Source organism: Anoplopoma fimbria, chromosome 19, assembly GCF_027596085.1.
Source record: "Anoplopoma fimbria isolate UVic2021 breed Golden Eagle Sablefish chromosome 19, Afim_UVic_2022, whole genome shotgun sequence".
NCBI lineage: Eukaryota > Metazoa > Chordata > Actinopteri > Perciformes > Anoplopomatidae > Anoplopoma > Anoplopoma fimbria.
This window is the reverse complement of record NC_072467.1, coordinates 15,444,233-15,468,876: the sequence shown is the minus strand read 5'-3', so window position 1 is coordinate 15,468,876 and position 24,644 is coordinate 15,444,233. Positions and strand designations below refer to the sequence as shown.

Here is a 24,644-nt window from a genome sequence, read left to right as displayed (position 1 = left end):
AGGCTAAACAACTATTAAGTCTTTCTGCATGTCTGTGACCAGGGGCCCATTGTGGCATCATCTGTAGTGCTAGTCTGTAGTGCTGTAGTTTGGTAACAGTGCTAGAGGACTGACCATACTTCATGTGTGGAGGGTTACTACATTTGTAGATCAGAGTGGCATTCCAGGTTCTGATATTTTCTACCTACCGTTGGTGGAATCAAGTCTGGTGCATCAATAACTCTGCAGAGATAAGCACTGGGAAACCATCCCCAGAACCAATGTCATTAATACTCTGCATTATCCACAGTCCTCACTTTTTCAACAGAATGATTTTCTACCTATTAAAACTAGGTTTGAAGCTTTAAAAGCCACTTCAAACCCAAACTGTTTCCCTTTCTCTATAATTCATTTGTACACTACTTTGGCATTTAAAGTCAACTTTAAAGGTTTTGGTAGTCAAAAAAATAATCAGAGGGTTGTAGGGCTATAAATACAAACACAAAATACCAACCACTAAATGATGCTGGTGCCTGCCTCCTCCAGGGTGAACTACATCATGAGTCAGTTTCCCCCCTTTATGCAAATGTATGCGGTGCATCACCGAGGTGATGGAGACAGCATGATGTTCACAAGATCTTATTGCAGCTGTTTTCAGTGGTGTGTACAAAACTCAGGTTTAGCAATGCATCTGTGACCCATTTACAACATCTATATGCATACATTTGCAGCCAAATAATTTTCCTACTGATCATCATCTGTAACTGTTTTCATATCTCTGTCAATGGGCTGCCATTGCAATGCACTGAGCTTAATATATAACATAATTACTAATCTAGTTGGGGAGGGAAGTGACAGCAAAGGGACTGGCTGCAGATTTGTTGTAAAGATTAAAATCAGTTTCCCACACTCAGAGAACAGAAACTCAGCGTTTATCTTTACATCTTGGTGTATTTTGAGTCAGGGGAAAGATTGTCATGGCATTTAATTTCATCATTCAGTACGTTTTCAACAGCGTCAAAGACACACTACACGAACACATTTTTATTTAGATAAAGAATGTACTCAAGTTTGAAGGGACAGTGTCTAAGTTTAGTGGTTCCAACCTGGGGTCACACTCATGGAGAATTTATACAAACGTCTGTATAAAACTAGTTAAAAAGATAAAAAATGTTGTCCTCTCTCAAAAATAGTTGGCTAATTGTTGGGAACAAATAGTTTACTCATGAGATGAGCTTTTAACATTTCATCCTTTACATTCCCAGAAGCAGATGGCAGCAATGCTTCAAAAACAACCCAAATGCACTCAGAATGTCCAGGCATGCACAATGTTTGCTAGTCAAAACGTTTGATGGATTCCATGGAATGCACTATAACTTTGTACATCGTCATTCAAGGTAGAAAATTCGTAAAAGAAGAATTTAATCTGTAACTGATTTATATGATTAAAAAAGGATTGGACTGGCTCTTAACAGGTTTTTGTCAGAACATTTGATTTATGGATTGCTGTCAAGTTGTAAAACATTTCTTGAAAATGACTACCAACCCTAGCTTTAAGATGGATCCTGATTCATCTCTTGATAATGAAGCCCCTATGAGATTATAGATTATAGTCAAAATCTATTTTAAGACCTTTATTTCACACCTTAGTGCTGATAATTCTTAAATGCATACTCGTAAATTAATGAATTTAATGAAATTATCCAACTGAAAATCTTTGTCAAGGTGTTCTAGAGAGGAAAGCATAGAAATGATGGAGACAGCATGATGGAGACAGCATGATGTTCACAAGATCTTATTGCAGCTGTTTTCAGTGGTGTGTACAAAACTCAGGTTTAGCAATGCATCTGTGACCCATTTACAACATCTATATGCATACATTTGCAGCCAAATAATTTCCCTACTGATCATAGCAATGCATCTGTGACCCATCTACAACATCTAAGTGCATGCATTTGCAGCCAAATAATTTAATGCAAATGTTTAATAATTTTCCTACTGATCATCATCTGTAACTGTTTTCATATCTCTGTCAATGGGCTGCCATTGCAATGCACTGAGCTTTATATATAACATAATTACTCCCTATGAAAAGATACATTTGAGAAGCATGTGTTGGGTGTGTTTTAGTTACTATAAGCTACTGATATGTAAGAACATACTTAGAAAAACTAATAATAGACTTTATAGACAACATATTACAGGAAACATCACTGTGGTAGCATTTCATATTAAAACAAGGAACCTTCCTATACCCATACTTCCTCCCTAGTCAAGATGTACAGTCCTTAAAAATAGATATGTAGATATTTTGTTTGATAAAAAAATATTTAGCATGTTTGTAACACCATCCAGTGGCTTGAAATTTCTGCCGTGCTGGATCCATGTCTCAGTTGTGAGATAAATGTGTGGCCCAACAAGGTCAGTGGTCTTTGCACTGAGTCAATTGACCAGTTGTTTGCAGCTTCCATCCACCAATTGTCAAGGGAGATCTGTAGGCTATCCCACTTTGGAGCTAATTCTCACAGTATGTAATTTTTTAGGAAAGGTTAAGTATTCATTTTGGTTTAAAAAAAAAATCCATCTTTTTAACAGCCTATTTACTGTGTTTCTGGGTTATTCTGGTATTGACGCATAACACAAATAGTGTAATAAATGCCATTCATGTAACAGATTTTATTCAACAAATACCATCTGATTGTTAGTTATTACTTTTGTTAAAGCTATGTTTCACACCCCACACAAGTAGATTCCACTACATCATCTCATTGGAATTGCTGTGGAATCTTGTTTTGCGTGTTTAGTTCAGTGAGTACGGTAAAATGGCCTCACTCTCACTCCAGCAGGTAGCGCCGTGGATTCAGATCACTCTGAGCCTCCTCTAGAGTATTTACGGTACTCTAGTTGTAAGCTCGCGTAAACGTCAGAATACCCGCTGAAATTCAAAGTTGAAGGAGGAGACTCACTGAAAGCATAAAACAACACGAAGGTTGTTTCTTGTTTTCCGTCAGTTGACCCGTTTCATACAGACTGTAGTTTCATACAGACTTATCTTCGGGTAAGACTTAACACGACTTGCTCAGCATATAGCTACTGTGTATGTACCAGCGGCTAAAGTTGTCTTTTCATTGTTTGCTAAGCTAACGTTACGTTGGCAGTTTGAGCTAAATTAGCTTCAAATGAGCTTGCATGAGTTGAATCAAAGGAGAATGTTGCTAATGTTAGCTCCTTTAGCTAGTTTTCAAGTTACAGGTTTTCTCTGCCCGAAGATAGAAACGTTGCGAGCTTACTAATTAAATGTATCTAACGCAGGGTCGTTCAAATGTTGGTGTTGTTAACGAGACATGCAAGGTTATTTTGCGTTAGCTGACTAGCCTTAGCTAACACAATGTGTTTCCTTTTATAAATAAGGAGGGCGTTGTCGTGTTTTCCTTTATTTGTGATAATGCTGCAGCGTGTTTATGCTTTTATAAAGTTAGCCCATTTTTCATGGCAAAGCCATCGTTAGTTTAAGAGTTTTTGACCTAAGTTATATTATCTTAACGTTAGCCCATAATCATTATTTGCATGACTTAGGGACGTTAATGGTAACAAGGTGTATGAGAGAGGAGTAAATGGTAAATGAACTGCCATAGCTTAATGCTGTTGGGCTTAAATGTTTCTGTTTGCAGCTCAGCATGGAAGTTGGTGAGGAAAACGGTGCCAACGTCCACTTGAAAAGACAGAGAGCCCCTCTGTCAGACTCTGAAGACAATGTCTTCCCCCCATCAGGTTTGTTTCTACCTCTATCAAAACTAATGTAAAGTTTCATGGTATGGCATTAAACAATTGTCAAGGATTAAGATTACATGATGTATTCCATTTTTTATATTGTTTGATAACCACTGAGTCACTGTTAATAATTCTAAAGTGTTCTACATAGATTTCTAGAACAACTTAATTTCACACCCTGGTTCATAGATATATCTTTATCATAATCATCGTAACTTTTGTCCTTGTGCATCTTTCTATCTGATGTCTCAGAGGGGAATGATGTCCAGAAGCGACGGCGTCTGGAGTTAGCTGGTCAGGAGAATCGTAGTCCTAAACCATCCTCCTCTGGACGCCTAGCTGAGCTAGACACAAAGCCGGACACCCCGATGGTTCCTTCAGTCCGGTCCAGGGTCCAGCAACTCACCCAGAGACGAGAGGGTAATCCTACCTTTACCGTTGAAGCAGGCATGCTAATAATTGACAGTCTTTATCAATGTGGGTAGACTTAACATTAAAAACACCTTCAGTATAACGCAATGCAAACTACAGCCCCAGAAATGACCTTAAAGTTGCATCAACACCTCATCGGATTCAACAAATAGCTTTATGAAGATATTATTTATTGTAGGGCTTTTGTATTAGGCTGCACTCGCTTTAACTTGGTGGAACTAATAAACTAAGAACCAAGTGTTTATGTGTTCAAATCCCTATGTACAAGAGTATAGCAGCATATTTATGCAGTGTTTATGGCACTGCTCAACATGATGACATGTCACGGTAACAAAGGTCAACAGTCAAGTTGTTACCTGCATTCAGAATGAGAATGATTGTCAAGGTGCTTAGCAATCTGTGTGGATCCGGTGTGTAAATGTGTGAGAGATAAATACTGTAGTTTGTTGTTTAAGGAGGAGCTCCTCTGGCTCAGCGGTGCCTGTCGGATCCTGGGACTGACAACCTATCATTCATCATCCATGAAAAGGGCTTCAGAGAGCATCTCCTTGGTGAGGATGCAACTGATCACACACAATCAAAAACCTCTGAGAATGATCATCAGACTTGTCACTGACCAGTAGTGGAAATTAGGTGTTGTCAGACAGCTTGGGGCTCAGTCATGCTGGTAAAAATAAGTGAAACGTTTTTGTTTTTTAAAATAAATGTCAAGGGCAGCTCAAACTAAACTGGACCAGCTTTACTAAGTCAAATCTACTTGCAGCCCACACAATACTGCTTTGTTATGTAGGAAAATATAGAAATCAGATTGGAACATGGTAGTGGCAGATACTCACTATTACCTTTTCTTTAGAATATTTCTTCCATTTAAAAAAATGTATCTTCATTTCTATTCGTTTGAAAGTGAATCTCTATAATTGTTTCCCCTCCAGGTCAGGGAGAATTCAATCAGCGAATGGAGCGTTTTAAAGTGCCAGTCTTCCAACCTGGTCCCACTCCAACACCGAGCCCTGCCAGCGCCTCCCCGCGGACCCGCTCCAACTTTGTGTCGGCCATTCAGGAGAAACTCCACGGCACTCCAGCACCCAGCTCCAAGCAGGCTTCTCGCATTCGCCAGGTTGGTTTAGGGCCTTTTTTTTTTTTTTTTTTTTTTTTTTTTTTTTTTACTTAATTGTATCAGCAGTACCTAAATGACTTCAATCAACGCCATTCTAGCTTGCAAGGTCTCATAGATGAACAAATGAACTCAAAAGCATGGTGATACAAATCATTACACACATAAGTTATTTGTAAGAACCATGTAGGAATGTCTGACATGGTTTCACTGATCAGGAACGGGAACAGGAGTTGAACCAGTTGCCTTTCCAACCAATCAGTGAGAACGCCTGGCTGAAAAGGAGCAGCTCTGATCCGTCGTTATCTCAGGTGGGTTTGTGATCTTGGTATTTTAGTCGCACCTATCAGTAATATCTTGTAGTACTTATGTTATATTGAAGTAGATGGGGTCAATTTGGCTAATAGAAATGGACGATAGCAAACTCACCCAATTCCTGGCTGCTTTCAGCGTTTCTCTGATGCTAATAGATGAGATGTGTCTATACTGTTTGAATACCAGGCAGTGTTGTTCTTGGATAGCCATTAAGTCATTTACAGTGGTTATTGCATTTAGAATAGGAAGTCCCCTTTGGATTGCACGTAGTATATTCAGTACAGTGACAGCAATATACTCCAAAGACCTATGGCAACTCCTATTTTAATATTTTTTTATGTTTTCACGTTTAGTGAGCCAGTTTGTTTGAGATTTCTTTTTACACACCAGTTTATGTAAACCTTAGCAGGGATGGACCCCCTCTGCCCCCTCATCTCCCTCCTCCTGGGTTCCTAGCTCTAGAGTGAGAGTCCATTGGCCTCCTATGCAGTCCTGGGATGTGAGTCTGTGACCAAATACCCCTTCTCTTCTGGTCACTTTGGAGCTTCAACGTAAGGCCAATACTTGGAGCCAACTGAATGGGCATTATAGATGTGGCCAGTGATAATACTTAAATTGGAAAACAGAACATGGCAAATATATCAGCATACAAGTTTTGTTGGAAGAATTGCCCATTTAAATGGCTCCAGGTGTTTGTCTCTTTAGTGGAGGGAAGTTCACCTTTTTAATAGTGCACATATTTAAATCTGGTGTTGTTTTGGGGAAACTGGCTGTTCACATTAAGGGTTATCTTTTACCAACACGTCATGAACAGTAGTGAACCTTAACTGTGTCATTTGAGATGTCATAATGGAACCATCAGGACAAGGTAACCGACTGCTTCTAGGAGATGAACGTCACTAAAACACGCTATGTTTCATATATTTGATTTCAATTCTATTAGAAGGGGAAACTTTATGTTTTACATACAGTCACCTTGCAGGTGTATGTATTTTGACTATTCAGCATAACTCCACATTTATATTTACTGCTCTGCTCCACTGGTTACAATGGCTGTTTGGTGTTTATTGGCATTCAGAGTTTGATATTTTGTTTGAGTTTCAACACTTTGTTTTTATTTGCTTCATGCTCTCCTCCGCCTTTTATTCTACACTGTCATGATAATAACTGCAAGATGCAGTATTGTATTCATTTCTTTTAGCTTGTATGTCTACTTCGATAATATTACATTGATACATCTCTGATCTGCATAACTACCTCTTATTTTTGTTTCCTGGTGCTGATATCGTTGCTCCCAGCAGATAGATGGTGACTCTGAGATGAAAGATGGCAGCTTCACTGAAGCTACTACATCATGTGCAAAGAAGCAAACTTCAGATGGGACAGGTAAGACCTTTTGACTTCAACTGACTTTCCCTTATACCGTCCTCATTAATGAAATGAACACATTTTGTTTCTATAGATTAGAGAATGAGGTCAATACACACAAGGACTTTAGCAGAAGAAGTAGGAATGTCTTAAACTGATCTGTAAGGCCTGTATTGTGGCCCTGTCAAACCTTTTTTCCAGTCCTTTTGTAGCCCATTGGACTCGGAGTTTAACGATTTTAAAAACAAATCCCTCAATAAATAGTTATCTATTCCCAAACAGCGACGCACCGGATCCTCATTAAACAGTCACTCAAATTGGAGCACCTCAATTTTATGACCCATGGAACAATATATTATATAAAGTTTGTAGTACAACCCTTAAAATGTATTAATAAATTAGTTTTGCTGTCTATTTTTTCTGTGAGCCTAGTATCACTGCGGTTTGTGATTATGTTTTGGAAGTTTCGTACTTATTCCATATATTTGTCAGTTTTGTCTAAACCAGGTGCGCGGAACCTAGCACATGGTTGCTTAACCAGTGGCACACTAGCAGTAAGTGTACAAGAGATTCTGCATTCTGTAAAGACCCGCCCTACTCTGCCTCTGATTGGCTAGTACTCGTTGCCTCTTCACAGAATTTAAGTCTATTGGTGAGATTGATGGAATGTTGGTTGATAATGACTTCAACTGAGATGTGGATGTTTTCATAATTATTATGGTGATTATGGTCAGCATGTTGACAGACTGTGGTCTCCGCTGTTGTTATACAGTCTGATGGCAGTGGGCACAAATGAGCGTCTGAAGCGCTATGTCCTGCTCTTTGGTAGAATCAGCCGATGGCTGAATGAGCTGCCCAGCTGCCACAGTTCCTCATGGAGAGGGTGAGAGGGATTGTCCAGGATGGCTCTGAGTTTGGCCTTCATCCTCCTCTCACCCACTGACTCCAGACTGTCCAGCTCCAGACCCACCACAGAGCTGGCTTTCCTCACCAGCTTATTAAGTTTGTTGGCATCTCCAGTCCTGATGCCACCACCCCAGCACACCACAGCAAAGAAGAGGGCGCTGGCTACCACAGACTGGTAGAATGCCTTGCAGTTTATTGCACACATTGAAGGACCTTAGCCTCCTTAGGAGGAACAGCCTGCTCTGTCCTTTCCTGTAGAGGGCATCAGTGTTGTGTGTCCAGTCCAGTTTATTGTTTATCTGCACCCCAAGGTACTTGTAGGACTCAATCCTCTCCACTTCCCCTCCCTGAATGAAAACAGGGACGGGGGCTTTTGTTCCTCTGGTAGTCCACCACAAGCTCCTTGGTCTTGCTGATGTTGAGCTTCAGGTGGTTGTTGCTGCACCATGTGATGAAGCTCTCAATCAGTCCTCTGTACTCCTCCTCGTTGTCCCTGGTGATACATCCAACAATGGAGGAGTCATCGGAAAACTTTTGGAGGTGGCAGGAACCAGAGTTGAAGCGGAAGTCCGAGGTGTAGAGAGTGAAGAGGAACGGTGCCAGTACAGTTCCTTGGGGTGCGCCGGTGTTGCTGATCACAGACTCAGAGACACAGCCATCCACCCTGACGTACTGTGGCCGGCCTGTGAGGTAGTCTGTGATCCAGGAAGTGGTGTCGGGGTGCAGGTTCATCTCCAGCAGCTTCTCTCTCAGTAGGGAGGGCTGGATGGTGTTGAAAGCACTGGAGAAGTCAAAGAACATGACTCTCACAGTGCTTCCCAGCTTCTCCAGGTGAGAGAGGGCCTTGTGCGTCAGGTAGATGATGGAGTCCTCCACCCCGATGTGTGGCAGATAGGCGAACTGTAGTGGGTCCAGGAAAGCTGTAAGCTGGGTCCTCAGGTGCCGCAGAACCAGTCTCTCCAGGGTCTTCATGACGTGTGATGTCAGGGCCACAGGTCTGTAGTCATTAAGACCGCTGGGACAACTCTTCTTCGGCACCGGGACAATGCAGGACGTCTTCCAGATTGTGGGCACCTTCTTCGACCTCAGGGAGAGATTGAAGAGGTGCCTGAGAGGAGCTGCCAGCTGTCCAGCACACACTTTCAGCAACCTAGGGCTGATGTCATCAGGTCCACTGGCTTTGCTTATCTGAAGCCTGGAGAGCTGATGCTGTACCTGGATGGTGGTGAAGGTGGGGCTGGGTGGTGAGGGGGTTTGAAGGGAGCTGTGAGCTCCTGGCCGTGGGTGAACAGTTGTAGGGGGGATAGGGGGAGTGATGGGCTGTCCTGGTCCACTGGTGTGGAGATGTTGGTCTGAAGAGGGCTAGTGGGTGAGGGGGGAGGCATCCTCTGGTCCTAGTCTGCTGAGAGAGGGGGCAGAGGTGTAGATGGGAGGGGGAGCAGAGAGACTGTGAATGGGGGAAGAGTTGTTAGGTGGAGACCTAGCCTCACTATCGGAGCACACCGGGGTGGGGGTAGTGTCGAACCTATTGAAGAATAGGTTGAGCGCCGATGCGAGTGCTAGGTCACCCTGTACTCCAGATGAAGGCATCATTTTCATCCCATTCCACACCTCTTTAGTGTTGTTCTGTCCCATCTTAGCCTCAATCTTCTCCCTGTAGCTGTTCTTTGCCTCTCTCAGCTTTCTCTTCAGCTCCTTCTGAACAGCCCGAAGTTCCCCTCTGTCCTTAGCCATGAAGGCCCTCTTCTTCCTGTTGAGAAGGCCCTTTAACTCTGCTGATCCACGGCTTGTTGTTGTGGTAGCAGCGGACCTTCTTTGTTGGCACAATGGTGTCCTCACAGAAGTGTATGTAGTCTGTGATGCAACGAGAGAGGCCCTCGATGTCCTCCCCGTAGTCCTCCTGGAACAGTTCCCAGTTTGTGTCCTGAAAACACTCCTGGAGGGTCTCCTCGGCGTCCTCCGACCAAACCTTCACAGTCCTTGTGCTGGCCGCCTGTTGCATTGCCAGTGGCTTGTAGGTGGCCACAAGTTCTATTAGGTTATGGTCAGATTCACCGAGGGGGGGATGGCAGAGGAGCTGTAGGCCCCCTTTACATTCACGTAAAAAGAGGTCCAGGATCTTGTTCTCTCTCGTTGCAACACTGACATATTGTTTAAAGTTGGTCAGGACAGGAGAGAGGGAGACATGGTTAAAGTCCCCGCTGATCGTTATAATGAAGGCAGCTGTCTTGTATAGTGCTCTCATATATAATTACAACGTCCTGACTTTTAAATGTTGCTATATTCAATAAAAAAGCAAATCTGTTGGAGAATATAATTTTGATATGGCGTTATAGTTCAAGTTAAGGTTAATATTGATATGGTACACTGATTTACAAGAACATTTAAAAATGGTACTTTATGTCAAAAATGCCTGCCTTCGCCCATTGACAGCTGAGATCGGCTCCAGCACCCCTGCGACCCTTAACTGGATAAGCAGGTTACGGAAAATGAATGAATGTCAAAAATGTTGCTGACCCCTGATTTACACAGAAAGCGAGAGGGAAGAGCGCACACACACGCATTCAAGGAGCAGAGAACCAGAATTGTTTGTTGACTGGCGCAGAAAAATATCTTCAAATAGATCCTGTGAGTGGGTTAGACTATACTGCTTCCTGTGCTCGATCCCCAAAAATGATTGTAAACTAAAAGATGAATATCAGTACCTGCTCTAATGTATATCTAGTATGAAGCTTTGGTAGCCTAGTGTTAAGATGTGAGACTACTTTTTTAACAGGTGAAAGGGCACCCAGTGACTCTGAAGCTCCCATAGAGCTTGACAACTCTAATGAGGGGCAGATGCACGCCGAATGGAAAGAGCAAAATCCTCGTCGAGGTGATGAAGTGAGGGAGGAGGAAGGAAATAAAGACAAGCAGCCAGAGACCCAACAACCACAGACCCAGACCGTCTTGAAGCTGTCTTTTAGCGAGGATCAGAGTTTTTCCAAAGCACCTTTTGGTGACGACCAGAATGTCTCAGAGTTGCCTACGGGTATTGAGCAAAGCTTGCTAGAATCAGCTCCTGCGGAAGAGTCAGACATGAAGGACACGGTTGAAGTTTCCATAGTAACTGAACAGGGCAGGTCTGAAGTGTTTTCATATGAAGAAAGAGACAGCGAAGGCGGGATTGAGCCTTCAACAGATGAGGAGTTACTTTCGTGGAGATATCCTCAAGACAAGGAGGACTCTATCGTAGCTGGAGAACAGGAGGAGGATGTGTGTGTAAAAGAGGAGGAAAGGGAGTTGGAATCATCCAGAGTGGAAAATGTGAAACAAAGCTGTGAGGCTGATCACAGTGAGCTCTCTGACCTCCAGGGTGGTGAATGTTGTTTGGTCAATGTCTCTGCTGAGATGGCTAGTTCCATTGAAATGCAGGAAGATGAGAAACCTAGACCTGAGGATGAGTCACAAAACTGTTTAGATAATTATGTGAAATACCAATCTAATTCAAGCAGAGACATGGAGTCCTGTGGAGGACTTCATGAGGGAGCAGATACAGAAGATGTTGATAGTGTCACAATAAAACCAAACCACAAAGACACAGGAGAATGTAGTCAAAGGAGTGATGTCTGTCAACAGTCAAATGAGATCCAGACAGTCGCTGTAAAAGAAGACAACATGGCACTAGAGTCAGACCAAAATAGCAGCGTGATACAAACGGATGCATCTACTTCAACTGATGCTGCTCAGTCTCTGATGGACACGCAGACTGGGTGCACAGAGCTCGATCAAAATATTGAATATGTAGCAAACGTTCAGGCTGAATCAGACACTGATTGGAATGATGGAGCTCAGAATTTGACAGATGTCCAGGTGTCGGATCAACTTTTGGAGAACAAGGAAATGGAGCAAGACGCAGTAAATGGAAGGCAGGTTGTTGTAAATGAGCCGAGAGAAAAAACTCACAAGGCAAAGGGAGGAGAGAGCTCAAAGAAAGTCACCTTCATCCTGGAACCTGAGCTCATCAATGACTCAACCCTGTCCGAGGCCAATACCTCCACTGAGTCCAGGGCAGAGACGAGTATGTCAGGTGAGAACAGTAAGACGGTGCAGGTGTGAACTCCTGAGGACACTTTAGGAGGAGTGGAGCACATGGGTGAAATATTTTGTTGGTAAGACCACTGGTAAACTGGATATACTGTTGGTTTTTTTTCTAAATAAAATCACAGGGTGGCTTAAGGTTTGACCATGCGTTTCCAACATGCAAACATGAACAGATAAGTGTGTTTGGAACTATTCATCTTAAAGTAGAGAGACCATTATGGGGCCACAGGCACACAGATGGTGTTGCACAGGTGCACTTGAGGGAGTAAATGCGACCGGGCATGAACCTGAAACAAGATGGATGGTGCCCATCTGTTGTAAAGTTTTGCAGTCCTTATTTGATTCACAAATAGCCCTCACACGTTTGTTTTTTCCACAGATGCCGAGCTGAACTCCCATGATGAGTCCAACACGGCTGAAATAATCGACCAGATGTTCGACGAGGTGCTGGAATACGCTGGAAGAATGGAAGAGAAGAGGAGGGGCGACGAAGACACCGAGGACCACGACAGTGGCATCTGCGTTTGCCCCAGGGACAAAGACAAGGTGGATACGGAGTCGGAGAAGGAGAAGAGTGAAGAAGAGGGGGAGTCCAAAGAAGAAGAGCACGATGAGAGCAAGAAGCTTGAAAGCAACAGAGATGAGCTAACTTTTCCTCCCAGCGGTATTCTCTCACCTCTCAGCAAGTCTGTAGAGGCTGTGGTTACCCCTCTGGTAAGATGAATTCATAACTTTGAGCTGTCCTTGCATGAGTTCCATTAGGGGAGCTCTCTGATAAATTCACAACCTAGGAAAATATTTAATGCTCCATATTCTACCAACAGCGACTGGCAGCGAGCCAGGAGTCCAATCCTTCCTCCCTGCTCTTGACTCCAGTAGAGACCAGCACCACCCCTATTGCTGAATCTGCTCCTCTCTACAGGTAATAACAGCATAGCCCTTTGTACAAACTCTGTTTGGAGTTCTCCGTCTTCAATCATCAGATGTCTTACGAACATCGTATAGAGAACCTTTAAACATTAATATCCTCACACTGGTTACTTGGCCAAGAAAGTACAATAAATAAAATAGCAATCTTAAATAATGTTTAAAATAAAAATACAATGATAATCGCTGTAGAACTTTGAGGTGCTTTTTAAAATTAAAGTCAAATGTTGGACCAGCAGGGCCATAGGCCTTACTAAAGCTACAAATTGAATCATTATATTAGACCAGATAAGATAACTAGGATTTTGGTTACCCTAATTATTAAATATTTTTCTGTTGCGTAAGGTCTGCATCGTATTACCATCATGCAATCCTATGAACATGTAATATATATTGTCATTATTTTTTACTAATAACTTTCTGAAGTTTTCTTTTCTTTTGAAGGAGCAGTAGTATATTACTGTACTATCACATGTCTGTAGTTTGATTTTGGTTTGTTCTGTGAATCACAGTATCGATGCCTACCGCACACAAAGACAGAGTAAGCTGCCCACCATTCAGAGCGTCACTCCTGGTGTTCAGAGACGAGCTCCAGAGAAGTCCCAACCTCAACCCTCCATCAACACCAAGGAGAAAATCACGGTGTGAAGCGCTGTTTATAGATACACTAACCCATTAACTGTTGTTGTTGTTGTCAATCAACTAATTTAACACGTCAACCAGTATTTCATTTAATTTCATTTATTAGGGGGGGTTTTTGTCAGGGAAAGTGCAGATAAATGGTAACCGGTTACAATAACATGATACAGATGTGCAGCAAGTATGATTTATAGTCAAGGCTATATTGCTACCCTTGTCCTTGGCTAGGCTTTTCTGCTTAAAGGGCCAGTGTGTGATTTCTGGGGCTCTATTAGCAAAAATGGAATATAGTAATCATAACTATGTTTTCCTTAGTTTATAATCACTTGAAACAAAGAATCCATGTTTTTGCGTTCCTATCTACAAAGGGATCGGGTCCCCTGCACTGAGTTTGCCTTGTTGCACCTCCATCTTTCTACAGTAGCCCAGAATGGACAAACCAAACACTAGCTCTGGAGAGACCCTTTTGTGTTTTTATGTTACCTCAAGGCCAATGTAGTTCTCAGATAAGCTTGGTAAACTGCGTACCGCCAGCCGCAGTATGACTCCTGTTGCTCCTTAAGTAGTGTTGTTATGTATGGATGGCCTCTGAACGGGGCAATCGGCTTTCCACGGTTTTTCACGTGGTGGCTTAGCGGAGAGGTATTCAGTTTGTTGCGATATGTAACGATACTGCTAGACGCCACCAAATCCTAAACACTGTACCTTAACATATCATTACCAAGAGTACATAAACTGAGCACATAAGAAATGGTGACATTATCATACATGTGACGTGATCGAATGAAAATTACAATATTTACATCACAATCATTGTCCTGAATATGTGTATGTGTGCATGCGTATATGTTCCCTAATGCATGACAATATAAATGTACGCAAAATTGTATGTCTGTGTTTTTTCTATGTGTATCTGTATCTGTATGAGTATGTACATACTTTTATAACATACTATTATTTCAGTCGATTGTAAATGTAAACAGCACTGCAGCTGCTGAAATCTTTGTTTGATTGAATTAGATCCAGTACAGGCGAGTGACCCCCAGTCTTCATATTGTCCTGTGTTTGTCCAGGCTCTTAATGAAGAAGCAGGGAAGCTGCAGACTGTGATCAACCAGACCCTGCAGGCTCTGAGCTGCTGTACTGATGAGGATCACGGACGGGGCTCGCTGGAGGAGGCTGAAGCTGAAAAGCTACTCTTGGTCTCCTGTATGTACACAGCCAGATTTTTGGTTTCATGTCCCATCTTTGTGTGCAACAGATAAGAAGCCATGTTCACACTGTTGGGTTCTTTTAGAAATTGTTGCCTCAAAATCAATCGCATTCTTTCCATATGATCTTACATCTTTCATACAGTAGTTAAAATAATATGAGCAACAGAATAACAGTATTGATAAAACGACACATGCATACATGTGTCTATTAATCAAAAGGTAAGCAACTTTAGAGAATGTAAGCTAGAATTTGTAAGTATCCCATCAAAATACATCTCAGCCCCTTAATATTAATTACATCTAAACTGCTTCTTTTCCAAAGCCTGAATAATTGTGTTCAACGCCTAATTTCATGCCTCCGCACAGGCAACAGCCTTGGCCAGAGGCAATAGATTTTCATCCGCCCGTTCCATTCTCATGAACACGATTTCTCAGAAACGCCTGGAGGGAATATCTTCAAATTTGGCAATAACGTCCACCTGAACTCGAGGGGAATTAAGATTTTAGTGGTCAAAGGTCACTGTGACTTCACAAAACACATTTTTGGCCATAAGTCAAGTATTCGTACCAATATATCAATAGACATTGATGTAAACTGCAACATGAATGGTTGATGGAGGTACTCTATTTTTATTATCCTTTTGCATCTTATAACTCTTGTGATTCACTCGTCTCAGGTGAGAAACGCTCGGCCCTGCTGGCAGAGGTGGCCAGACTGAGAGAGGAGAGGAACTCAGAGTCAGGAGAGGACAGTGAGTATGTTTCCCAGCAGGCCTGCAGAGGGACCATCAGCATCACAAAGATCCAGCTGCCTCTCAAGGTGGAATTTGTCTGCTCTTCCCACAAGCGCACAGGTAGCACATTGCCTCATATTTAACATTGCTTTGATGCATCTGCATGATTTCAATAGAGGAAAAAATAACTATTTCAAAATTCAGGGCTTAATTATAATGTAGTTGTTTACATCTACTTTGAAATGATAGACTTGTTTATGTAACAACGCAGGTCGGCCAAGTCACTACTTTTTCGTCCTGATCCGCTACGGGCCCTGCAACATTGTCGCCACCCCGCTGGCCACAGCTGCTGATGCTCAGAATGGAGACACCATCTCCTTCCCGACTTCCGTCACTCTGTAAGCTGCTTTGTGGTCACTTCATTCGATAAATCCCATGCAGTTTCAATCAGTGATCAACATCACTGGACTAACCAGTTGTTCTCTGTTTATATATTGTTAACAGATGGTTATTGAATGATCACCTACAGAAAACTTTAACCAGATTGGCTCACTCTCAATCTCTTTGCACAATTTCATGTTGAAGTTCAACAATATGATTTAGCCTACTTGCCCTTTGAATTTGAAGAGTCTTATGTGATCAGTTCAGTGGGAATATATAGTTTAATGCATATAATGTTTTGTCTCTTCCTATTTCAGGAAAGATATCCGCTCATCCTTTGAGATTGATGTGGAGGTCTACAGCCTGGTGAGACAAAACATTTGACATTTTGATGGACAGTTCTTTGCTACGTATTCATAAAGATATTTACTGAAATAGTAAAACAGCAGTTCCAGGGGGTTAACAATGTGTTTTCCCACACTTTTAACGCACATTTACTATTGTCAATCATAACCTCTATGTTCTAGAACACTGACACATGGACTATGACAGCATGTTGGATAGCCTAACGTGATGTTGGCTGGCACGTTGTTGACTAATTGTGTTCATGTGAGGTTGCTGAAGAGGATTGTTTGGTTTATTTTGTAGTTCATGCTGCATGCACGGCTTAGCCAACTGTAAGCGTGCTAGTTATCTTAGCATGCTGGTTGTCTTAAAGTTGTTTGCTGCAGAACTGCACAGCGATGTTCAATGTGGTCTCATTTTAATGTGTCTGTTTTTGTGCCATCTAGTCCCACACATCCGGTAGTAACTGCAGCGTGGACCGGACCACCACCAAGTCCCGGGTGAGTCAGTGAGCCCAACAATGAGCCAGGTGTGCATTTATCAATGACAGTCTTTAAAGTCCTTTATGTTGTCCTCACATATTCAGGTCACGCCAAGAAAGCTTCTGAACACTATCACAGTGAGCATCCAGTTTATATTTCATGCCCGAATATTACAGTGTATGTTTTTCACATCTCACCTAAACCTTTTCTTTGGTTTTCAACAGAGATCCAGTAACAGTCTGACATGTAAGTTGAGTTTATTTTGGACATTTGGATTTATTATAGTACAGGGGGGCTTCATTTTTTCAAACTCTGGAATGGTAGCTAGTAAATGTTCAGGAATCATTTGGTATACAGAAAATAAAATTGATATGGAGGCATGTGATATATTAGTTATGAGTCTTCATTGTGAGCCTCTTTGTCCTTCAGCTACTGTTCTTCCCGCTCTCAACACTCGTCGCTCCAGCAACTTTTGTCTGGTGGGCTCCCACAAGATCACCTTGGCCTCACTGGGAAACAGCAAGTTCCCTCTGGATAAGGTAACTACTGGTATCATATCGTTGAGGTGGGATGCACTCACTGTTATTTTCACATCCGCCTTACTCTGGCCCAGAAGATGGCGTCTGCTGCTGAAATGTGTCCCTAGGCTTGTTAGTCAGTTGGATAATTTTGATAGTTAAAAATTAACTAACCAATAGATTCTATTGGAGACTTTCAGTGATATAAAAACCAGCCCTAGCTTCATCAACTTAACAAGATATCTTTGTCAGTATGGCAAGTAAGAAATTACATTTCATGACTATAGTTTGCTGGATTGTTTTTTTTTTAAAGTGCATACATAAATATTTGTTCTGGTAATTGTTAGTTGAACTGAAGCATTCAGAGGGTCAAAGCGTTGCCCGTGTCACACATCCAGAGTCATTATGGTTAGCACCTCGATGTGCATTTCATTTCTGACCTCAAGTGCTGACCGACCAGAGAACAAGCACAGTGCTGCAGACACCCCTAAACACCCGTTTGGTGCTTTGATTATTCTGTTAGGTTTCTACACATGGGTGGGCTCACTGGTGATGTAACATGTCTGCCTCCCTCTCCCCTTCTCTGTCTTTCTTCCTCCACTCAGATGAAACTTGAGGGCAAAATCAGGAGGCTGCTGGGAGATGAATTTCAGGAAAAGGTTTTCACAGCACTGCCGACCCTTCACCTCTCACTGCTTCCCTTTGCAAAAACTAACCTTGTGTCTGACCATGAAAATTAACCGCTCCTTCAGTATTTATAGTGTTTGTTTGTGCATGACTTTTCGTTTGACTAGGTCAAGCGCTTTGCCATTTGATCTCAAAAATCAAAGGCAATATATATATTCTATTGACTCCAAAAGTCAATACATTGATGTGAAATGACAAAGTGCGCCATTGCTTCGAGAGATATTTACTTCCTGGTGCACAAACCCTTGACACGTATTCATAGTTAAATGTATTTGTAGATTCTCTGCTAAATTCTTGCATCATTTAATTTTGGATTACATGATATCCAGGAGGAAAATAGCAGCATAGAAACTACACTTTTAATCAATCATCGTCACTGTGTCATTTCACCTGATAAGAAGAATTTCACTCCAAAATGCAGTAGTCACCATGGTGATGCCTACTTATAGTAACACTCACTGTGTCTTAACAGTTATAAATTAAATATCTTGAATGTCGGAACAGTTTCAGGTTGTTTTTCTTTACAAAAATAAGTGCGGAGCATGTTTGAATGAAATTCCTCAAAATATTGTTGCCATTTCTTTCTTCTTTGCTTGCTTCTCTTCATGTCTTCCACATCATACCTGTTTAACAGTGTCTCCCTCTCTGGACCGCAGGTGCCTTTTCTCTCACCTCTAGAGGGCAACATCTACCTGCGAATGGACAGCGAAAGTCACTCTAATGTTCAGCACCAAGGCTTCCTGGTCAGTAATGTTATGTTGTTTATTTTTCAAAACTGTCTGGCTACATTACAATTGCATCTTAACATTACATAACATAAGTTTGCATAGAAATATGTGGGTACAACCCCAAGAAGAAGATGATTAAAATATGCTGGTCTACATAAAGAGTTCCATTTAAATACAATAGGAGTGTTTTTCCTTATTTAATTCTATGGGCCATGGTGCAGTCTGAAAAAATGAGTTTTCAGTCTGCTACAGAAGATGTGGCGAGTTCCTGATGTAAATGGAGAGTTTGTTCCACCATTGTGAAGCCAGGACAGCAAACATTCTGTAGAGCGGTCGTTGGTGAACAGTTAAGTCGTGTGACATTCGCAGAACGTAGGGAACAGGTTGGGATGTACGGTTCGACCATGAACGGCAAACCAGAACGTCTCTCTGAACGTCTTTTGCGGCTAGCAAACAATTTGGTATCATACTGACTTTGCTTTACTCTGAGTACAACAGTTACACACCGATCAAAACAGACAAGAGAGATGTTTTCCCTAATTGTTGGAAAACTGTTTTAAACTGCATTAAACATGCTTTTTATTTGGATCTTTTCCCAGACCATGTTTGAGTTGATCAGTGGATACGGGGTGTGGCATCGCCGATATTTTGTTCTGGTGGGATGCAACATGTACTACTGGAACCACCCCAACGACCAAGAAACTAAGGTACGGACCAACCCGACGGCAGGCCTGCAAACTGAAGTCACCAAGTCACTTTTCAATTAATTCTTGTTTTCTGTTTAAACGTCCCAGGAGGCAGAGGGCAGCATTTCTCTGTCCAGCTCCCACAGTCGGTGTGTCAGGCCTGTGAAGAGAGACTCCTGTGCTCGCCCCTTCACCTTCGAGCTGGTCAGCAACGTCCCACAGCAGCAGGACGCCAAGTAAGACGAGTTAAAACGAGAACACCCTGAAAAATGAGATCTGTGGAGCGATAGCTCTCCTGTTAAGGCCTGAATACTTTGACTGGTTTTAATCATGTTTGTTGCATACTTTGACCAATATAGAATGAAAATAATGGGACAATGTCTCCTACTCTGATAGATGTTTCAACAGGCTCACTAGCATCTATAGTCAGGGCCATAAGTATTTGGACTTCAATTATATATATATATATTAACCGTTTAGGAATTACAGCCATTTTTTCACAGTCCACCACATTTTCAGAGTCTCAAAAGTAATTTGACAAACTAACATAATTGGCCAGGCCTTTACTGCAGCCTCCTTCAGTTGCTCTTTGTTTGTGGGTATTATTGCCATCAGTTTTATCTTAAGTAAGTGAAAAGCATGCTCAATAAGGTTGAGATCAGGTGACTGACTTGGCCATTGAAGAAAATTAAATTCCTTTGCCTCTTTTCCCATAATGTTTTCGCTCATTATCCATCTGCACTGTGAAGTGCCGTCCAACCAATTTCAGCATTTGGCTGAATCTGAGCAGATAATATAGCCTTAAACGCCTAAAAAAATATTCGATCAGCTGTGACATAATCAATGAGCACCAGTGACCCAGCTCCATTGGCAGCCATACAAGCCCATGCCATACCACTGCCTGTCTGACAGATGATGTGGTATGTTTCAGATCATGAGCCGTTCATGTCCTTCTCCACACTTTTCTCTTCCCATCATTCTTGTGGTCAGGCTTTTTCAGATGTTTTCTGGCAAAGTGTTATCAGGTCTTCCTGTTCTTCAATGTCACCGGTGGTTTGCACCTTGTCTTAAACCAGGGGTGTCCAAACTACGGCCCGCTACAAATTCTAAAAACATAATGGAATATGGCCCACACATGAAACTTGCACTTAATGCTGCATTCACACCAAAAGCGAAGCGAATATTTCGCACGTCTAGTTTACATGTAAAGTCAATGCACAGACGCGAATATTCGCAAACTCGAGCCTGGCGGCGCGAATCAGGTGAAATATTCGTGTGTTGCGACAGCCAATCAGTGTTCTCCTCCTGTCACTCTGTCATCGATCAGCCAATCAGCGTTGAGCTTCTCCTCCTGTCACTCTGTCATCGATCAGCCAATCAGCGTTGAGCTTCTCCTCCTGTCACTCTGTCATCGATCCGAGCTCCGTTCACAAAACAGGCATTTTAAAAGTGATTTCCTTCTCCTCCCGCAGAGAGAACTAACAAAACATGAATTCTGACTTTTTACAAACCACCATCATTATGTCGTTATTTCAGCGTCCCTTTTTGTACATTTATTGCAATTAAATCACAGTAAAATTGTTTATTTTCGGTTCATACGGCTCGAATAAATCCACAGATGATGTTATGAACTCAGACAAGACGGCGTTTAGTAGACGGCGTTTAGTTTCTCAGGATATCTGGGACTGCCACAACAAGTATAAAGCAGAAATAGTATTTATTTATTGCATGGTTGATGGTGAAATAAATGGATTTGTTGACGGAGGTTTCCATGGAGATAAGCCCCGCCCCTCTCCTCTAGTGAGTGGCCCAGCCTTTCGTATATTTTTCTATATGTGGCCCTCAGTGAAAAAAGTTTGGACACCCCTGTCTTAAACCCTCTTTATTTAGATTCATGAAGGCGTCTCTTGATTTTAGACTTTGACATGACACGTCTACCTCCTCCAGACTATTCTTGACTTTTGTAGATGTTATGAAGGGGTTTTTCTTCACAGAGGAAAGAATTCTGCTATTATCAACTTTAGATGTCTTCTATAGGTTTCTGGGCCTTTTCGGAGTTGTTGAGCTTGTCAGTGCATTCCTTCTTTCTTTTTTTTTATATTGTACCAAACTGTTATATCTGCCTGATAAGTTTGTTAATTTTTTTTTCAGCCTAATAATGGCCTGCTTCACTTGCACTGACAACTATTTGGTCCACATGCTGACAGTTCCAAGGATTAGCTACCAAATACAAATTCAACATTTTGAATCAACTCCAAAAAAATGTTTCTGCATAATTTGTCATGAACTAGTGAGAGAACAGGGCCACACCTGGCCAAGTAACCATTTGTCAAATTACTTTTGAGCCTCTGAAAATGTGGGGGACAGTAAAAATTGCTGTAATTCCTAAACGGTTAATGTGATCATTTTGTTTTATTCATTAAATTAGAGCTAAAAGTCAACACTTCAACCACATATTGACTGCTTCATTTCAAATCCATTGGAGTGGTGTAAAAAGGGAAAATTTGAAAATTGTGTCACTGTCCAAATACTGACTGACTGTATAACAGGCAGCTCTGGATTCTCTGACCGATCCCAAAATGCTGATGGATGTTGTTGTTGTTGTTGTTGTTGTTGTTGTTGTTCAGGTGTTGGTTTTCAGCCGACACCAAACAGGAGAGACTGGACTGGATGGAGAAATTCAACCAGGTGCTGTTGGACTTTCACACGTGGAACCGAACATCAGCAGCCCAAACAGAGAGTCAGCAGTCCAGCTCGTCCAGCAGTGGGAACCTGAGGGAGAGCATACTGTAACTAGATCACTAAACCAGCAAACCCACTCACATGTGCTTTTCTTATAGCGTCAGCTGCCTGGTGTTCATTAAAACACACAGTGGAATCTGCTTTAATGTGGTGGGTAGACGAGGTGCTACCAGGGTTTAAATTCTTTATCTCAGAGCTGCAGGAGATTTTTCTTTTTTGGGAGACGTCTATTTGATTTTCTTGCTATTGTTTATTTCTTTTTTTTTAATCTGAATCCAATCTGTACGGTTGGGTTTTTTTTTACTTTTATTTGCCAACTAACAGTTGCCATTTGAACATTTTTAGTTTTTCTTTATTATGATTTTTGTTGAAAAGGTTTTATTTTGACTGTTTTTGTTCTGTGGCAATCAGCTGCTTTAGCCTTTTGTTGGCAATATAATTTGGTCACTTTGAGTAGCTAAGGGGAATCTTCTTGTAGCTTATATATTTTGACATAATTTACACATGTATTTAGAATCGTATTGTATTTTTGTATCATTTAAACTGGAAGGAAAAACAAATTATATAGATACATTAATAAATATTGAAGGTGAAGGATGTCTATAACTACTAAACTAATGTAGGATGAGAATGTAATTGAAATGGTGGGAAACACTACGAGTTATTAGAATATGGAAGGAATGCTAGCTCGTTGGAGCCGTTATTAGTCATTCAGACACGCAGTAGCTGCTTCTGTTGGGTGAAATAATGAGGTTTGGATCACAGGCCGGGTCAATCCAGTCTAGGTGGAAGCCAGCTGATATTTGACTGTTTCTTTATAATGTGATAGAACAACACTTGGTGCCTTTTTTAACTAAAGAAGTAACCAGTTAAAATGCCATCACTTGGGGTTTTTCCCCAGTGCCCCTGCAATGTTCCCTCATATTCCCAGGTACATGATTTGTATTACTGCAGATACTTAAGCCCATATAATTAAATATTTAAACCTATATTGTATGTGTAATACAGTTGATGAGGTCAAAGAATGAATGTAGTCTGTTCTGCCTGATGTCTCTGTTCTTTTACATGTATGTCCACCTTTCAGTCTGTCACTGTCATAAATGTTATTCATGTGAACTCTCATTCTATGCACTTAATTGGAAGTATACAATAAATTGATTTGAAATGGCTACAAAAACAGTTTATGGACTTTACCAATTCAGGATGGGGGTTTTACATGTAGAAGCTGGTAAAAAAAAAAGGCTAATTATTCTAAATTATAATGACTCAGCCACATTAGATAATATCACTTTAATAGTTCCATGTTATTCTCAAAAGCCAACATGCTGAAATCGGTTTACAATGTTATTTCAAACGGATGTATCAGACAGATAGACTTATTTAAATACTCCCCCATGCCTTTACGTCTCACCACATAGACCAAGAATGTAAAAGTGAATTGTAGATGTGCTATATGTAAGGAGCCTGGGAGAGTCTGGCAGGAAGGAAGCTCAGGTCAGGAATGTCAATCAGGAAGTAGTCTAGAATTAGACTTCCTGTTGGTCACACAGCTCCTCCGGGTGGAGTCGGTGCCAGGTTCTACGGAGCCCAAGGTGATAAGGGCGACGGAGAGGGGGTCGGGCGGCACACAAACAGCTGGGTTGAATTGGCCAACACCAACTGTTAGAGCAGTAAAGTACCCTTGTTGCTGGGCGGTGGTTCTATACAGTGAGTTTTTTCATTGTCAATCTAAGTTCAGTAGGGTCAATGCAAATGATTGTAAACATGATGTTTTCCTGTCAGATTTTACTCAATCCGACCAGCTTCCTGATCAGACTTTGTTACATCTTCGTATGCACATTTGTGTCTTATGGTGGCGCTATAGCTAAGGTCAGCAGGTCACCATCGTCTGGGGATCAAGAACGTCTGCAGAAAATTTCACATCAATGGGACCTGCTGTCAAGTATCGACTGGCCGATGGACAGCCAGTACAAAAGCTACATTGTTGCCAAATGTCTCGATGCTAGACTTCATCTTTAACTTGATTTCATCCTGCAGGACGGCTGTAAATGCACATCAGAGTGTTGTTAGACACAGCAGAGGCGCCAGTCCCTGTGACGAGACTAAAGAGTTGCAGGTCAGCTGCCTGGTTGGCCTTAATGATGAGGGTCCCGCCCCGACAGGAACACATTCTGCACAACATCCTGGTGCGTCAGCCTCTGCTCTACTCCTTACACGGCTCTGAAGGAGATAGATATAAGAGATGACACTGAGGTGGGTGGCCTTGTTATATTGATTAACAAAAGGAAACCACCTCTACAGGACGAAGGTTACAGAATATTAGAGACACACGACTTTGTCAACACATCCTGCAGTCTACTGCTCTTACGCAATGACGAGAATAGGAATCCCACATTAATATTTTAGTTGAGCCTCGCCATTTGACATGCATTATATAAACCTTTCACTTCACTTTAAAATAAAAACTGATCAAATTAGACTTGAAATGTGTTAGAAACACTGAAGTGGTAAACTTGTTGCCCTGTCTGAAGAACACCTCAAGATCTAAGGCGCGTTTTTGGTTCCATGGCCCGAAAACTTGTTTTTTCGTCTC

The 24,644-nt window shown here is 41.8% G+C and overlaps 1 protein-coding gene across 1 annotated transcript; it reads left to right on the top strand.

The window, feature by feature from the left end:
- The first annotated feature begins 3,179 nt into the window (after window positions 1-3,179).
- On the top strand, window positions 3,180-23,214 carry LOC129108179 (uncharacterized). Its single transcript, XM_054619878.1, has 25 exons — window positions 3,180-3,199; window positions 3,651-3,750; window positions 4,003-4,170; window positions 4,638-4,733; window positions 5,115-5,299; window positions 5,515-5,607; window positions 6,018-6,110; window positions 6,910-6,997; window positions 10,662-11,954; window positions 12,348-12,682; window positions 12,793-12,890; window positions 13,408-13,537; window positions 14,608-14,743; window positions 15,426-15,602; window positions 15,754-15,880; window positions 16,181-16,229; window positions 16,655-16,708; window positions 16,795-16,827; window positions 16,915-16,936; window positions 17,120-17,229; window positions 17,814-17,867; window positions 18,552-18,638; window positions 19,223-19,330; window positions 19,418-19,545; window positions 21,937-23,214. The coding sequence occupies exons 2-25, from the start codon at window positions 3,657-3,659 to the stop codon at window positions 22,100-22,102; spliced, it is 3,924 nt and encodes a 1,307-aa protein (XP_054475853.1). The 5' UTR covers window positions 3,180-3,199; window positions 3,651-3,656; the 3' UTR covers window positions 22,103-23,214.
- The last annotated feature ends 1,430 nt before the right edge of the window (window positions 23,215-24,644 follow it).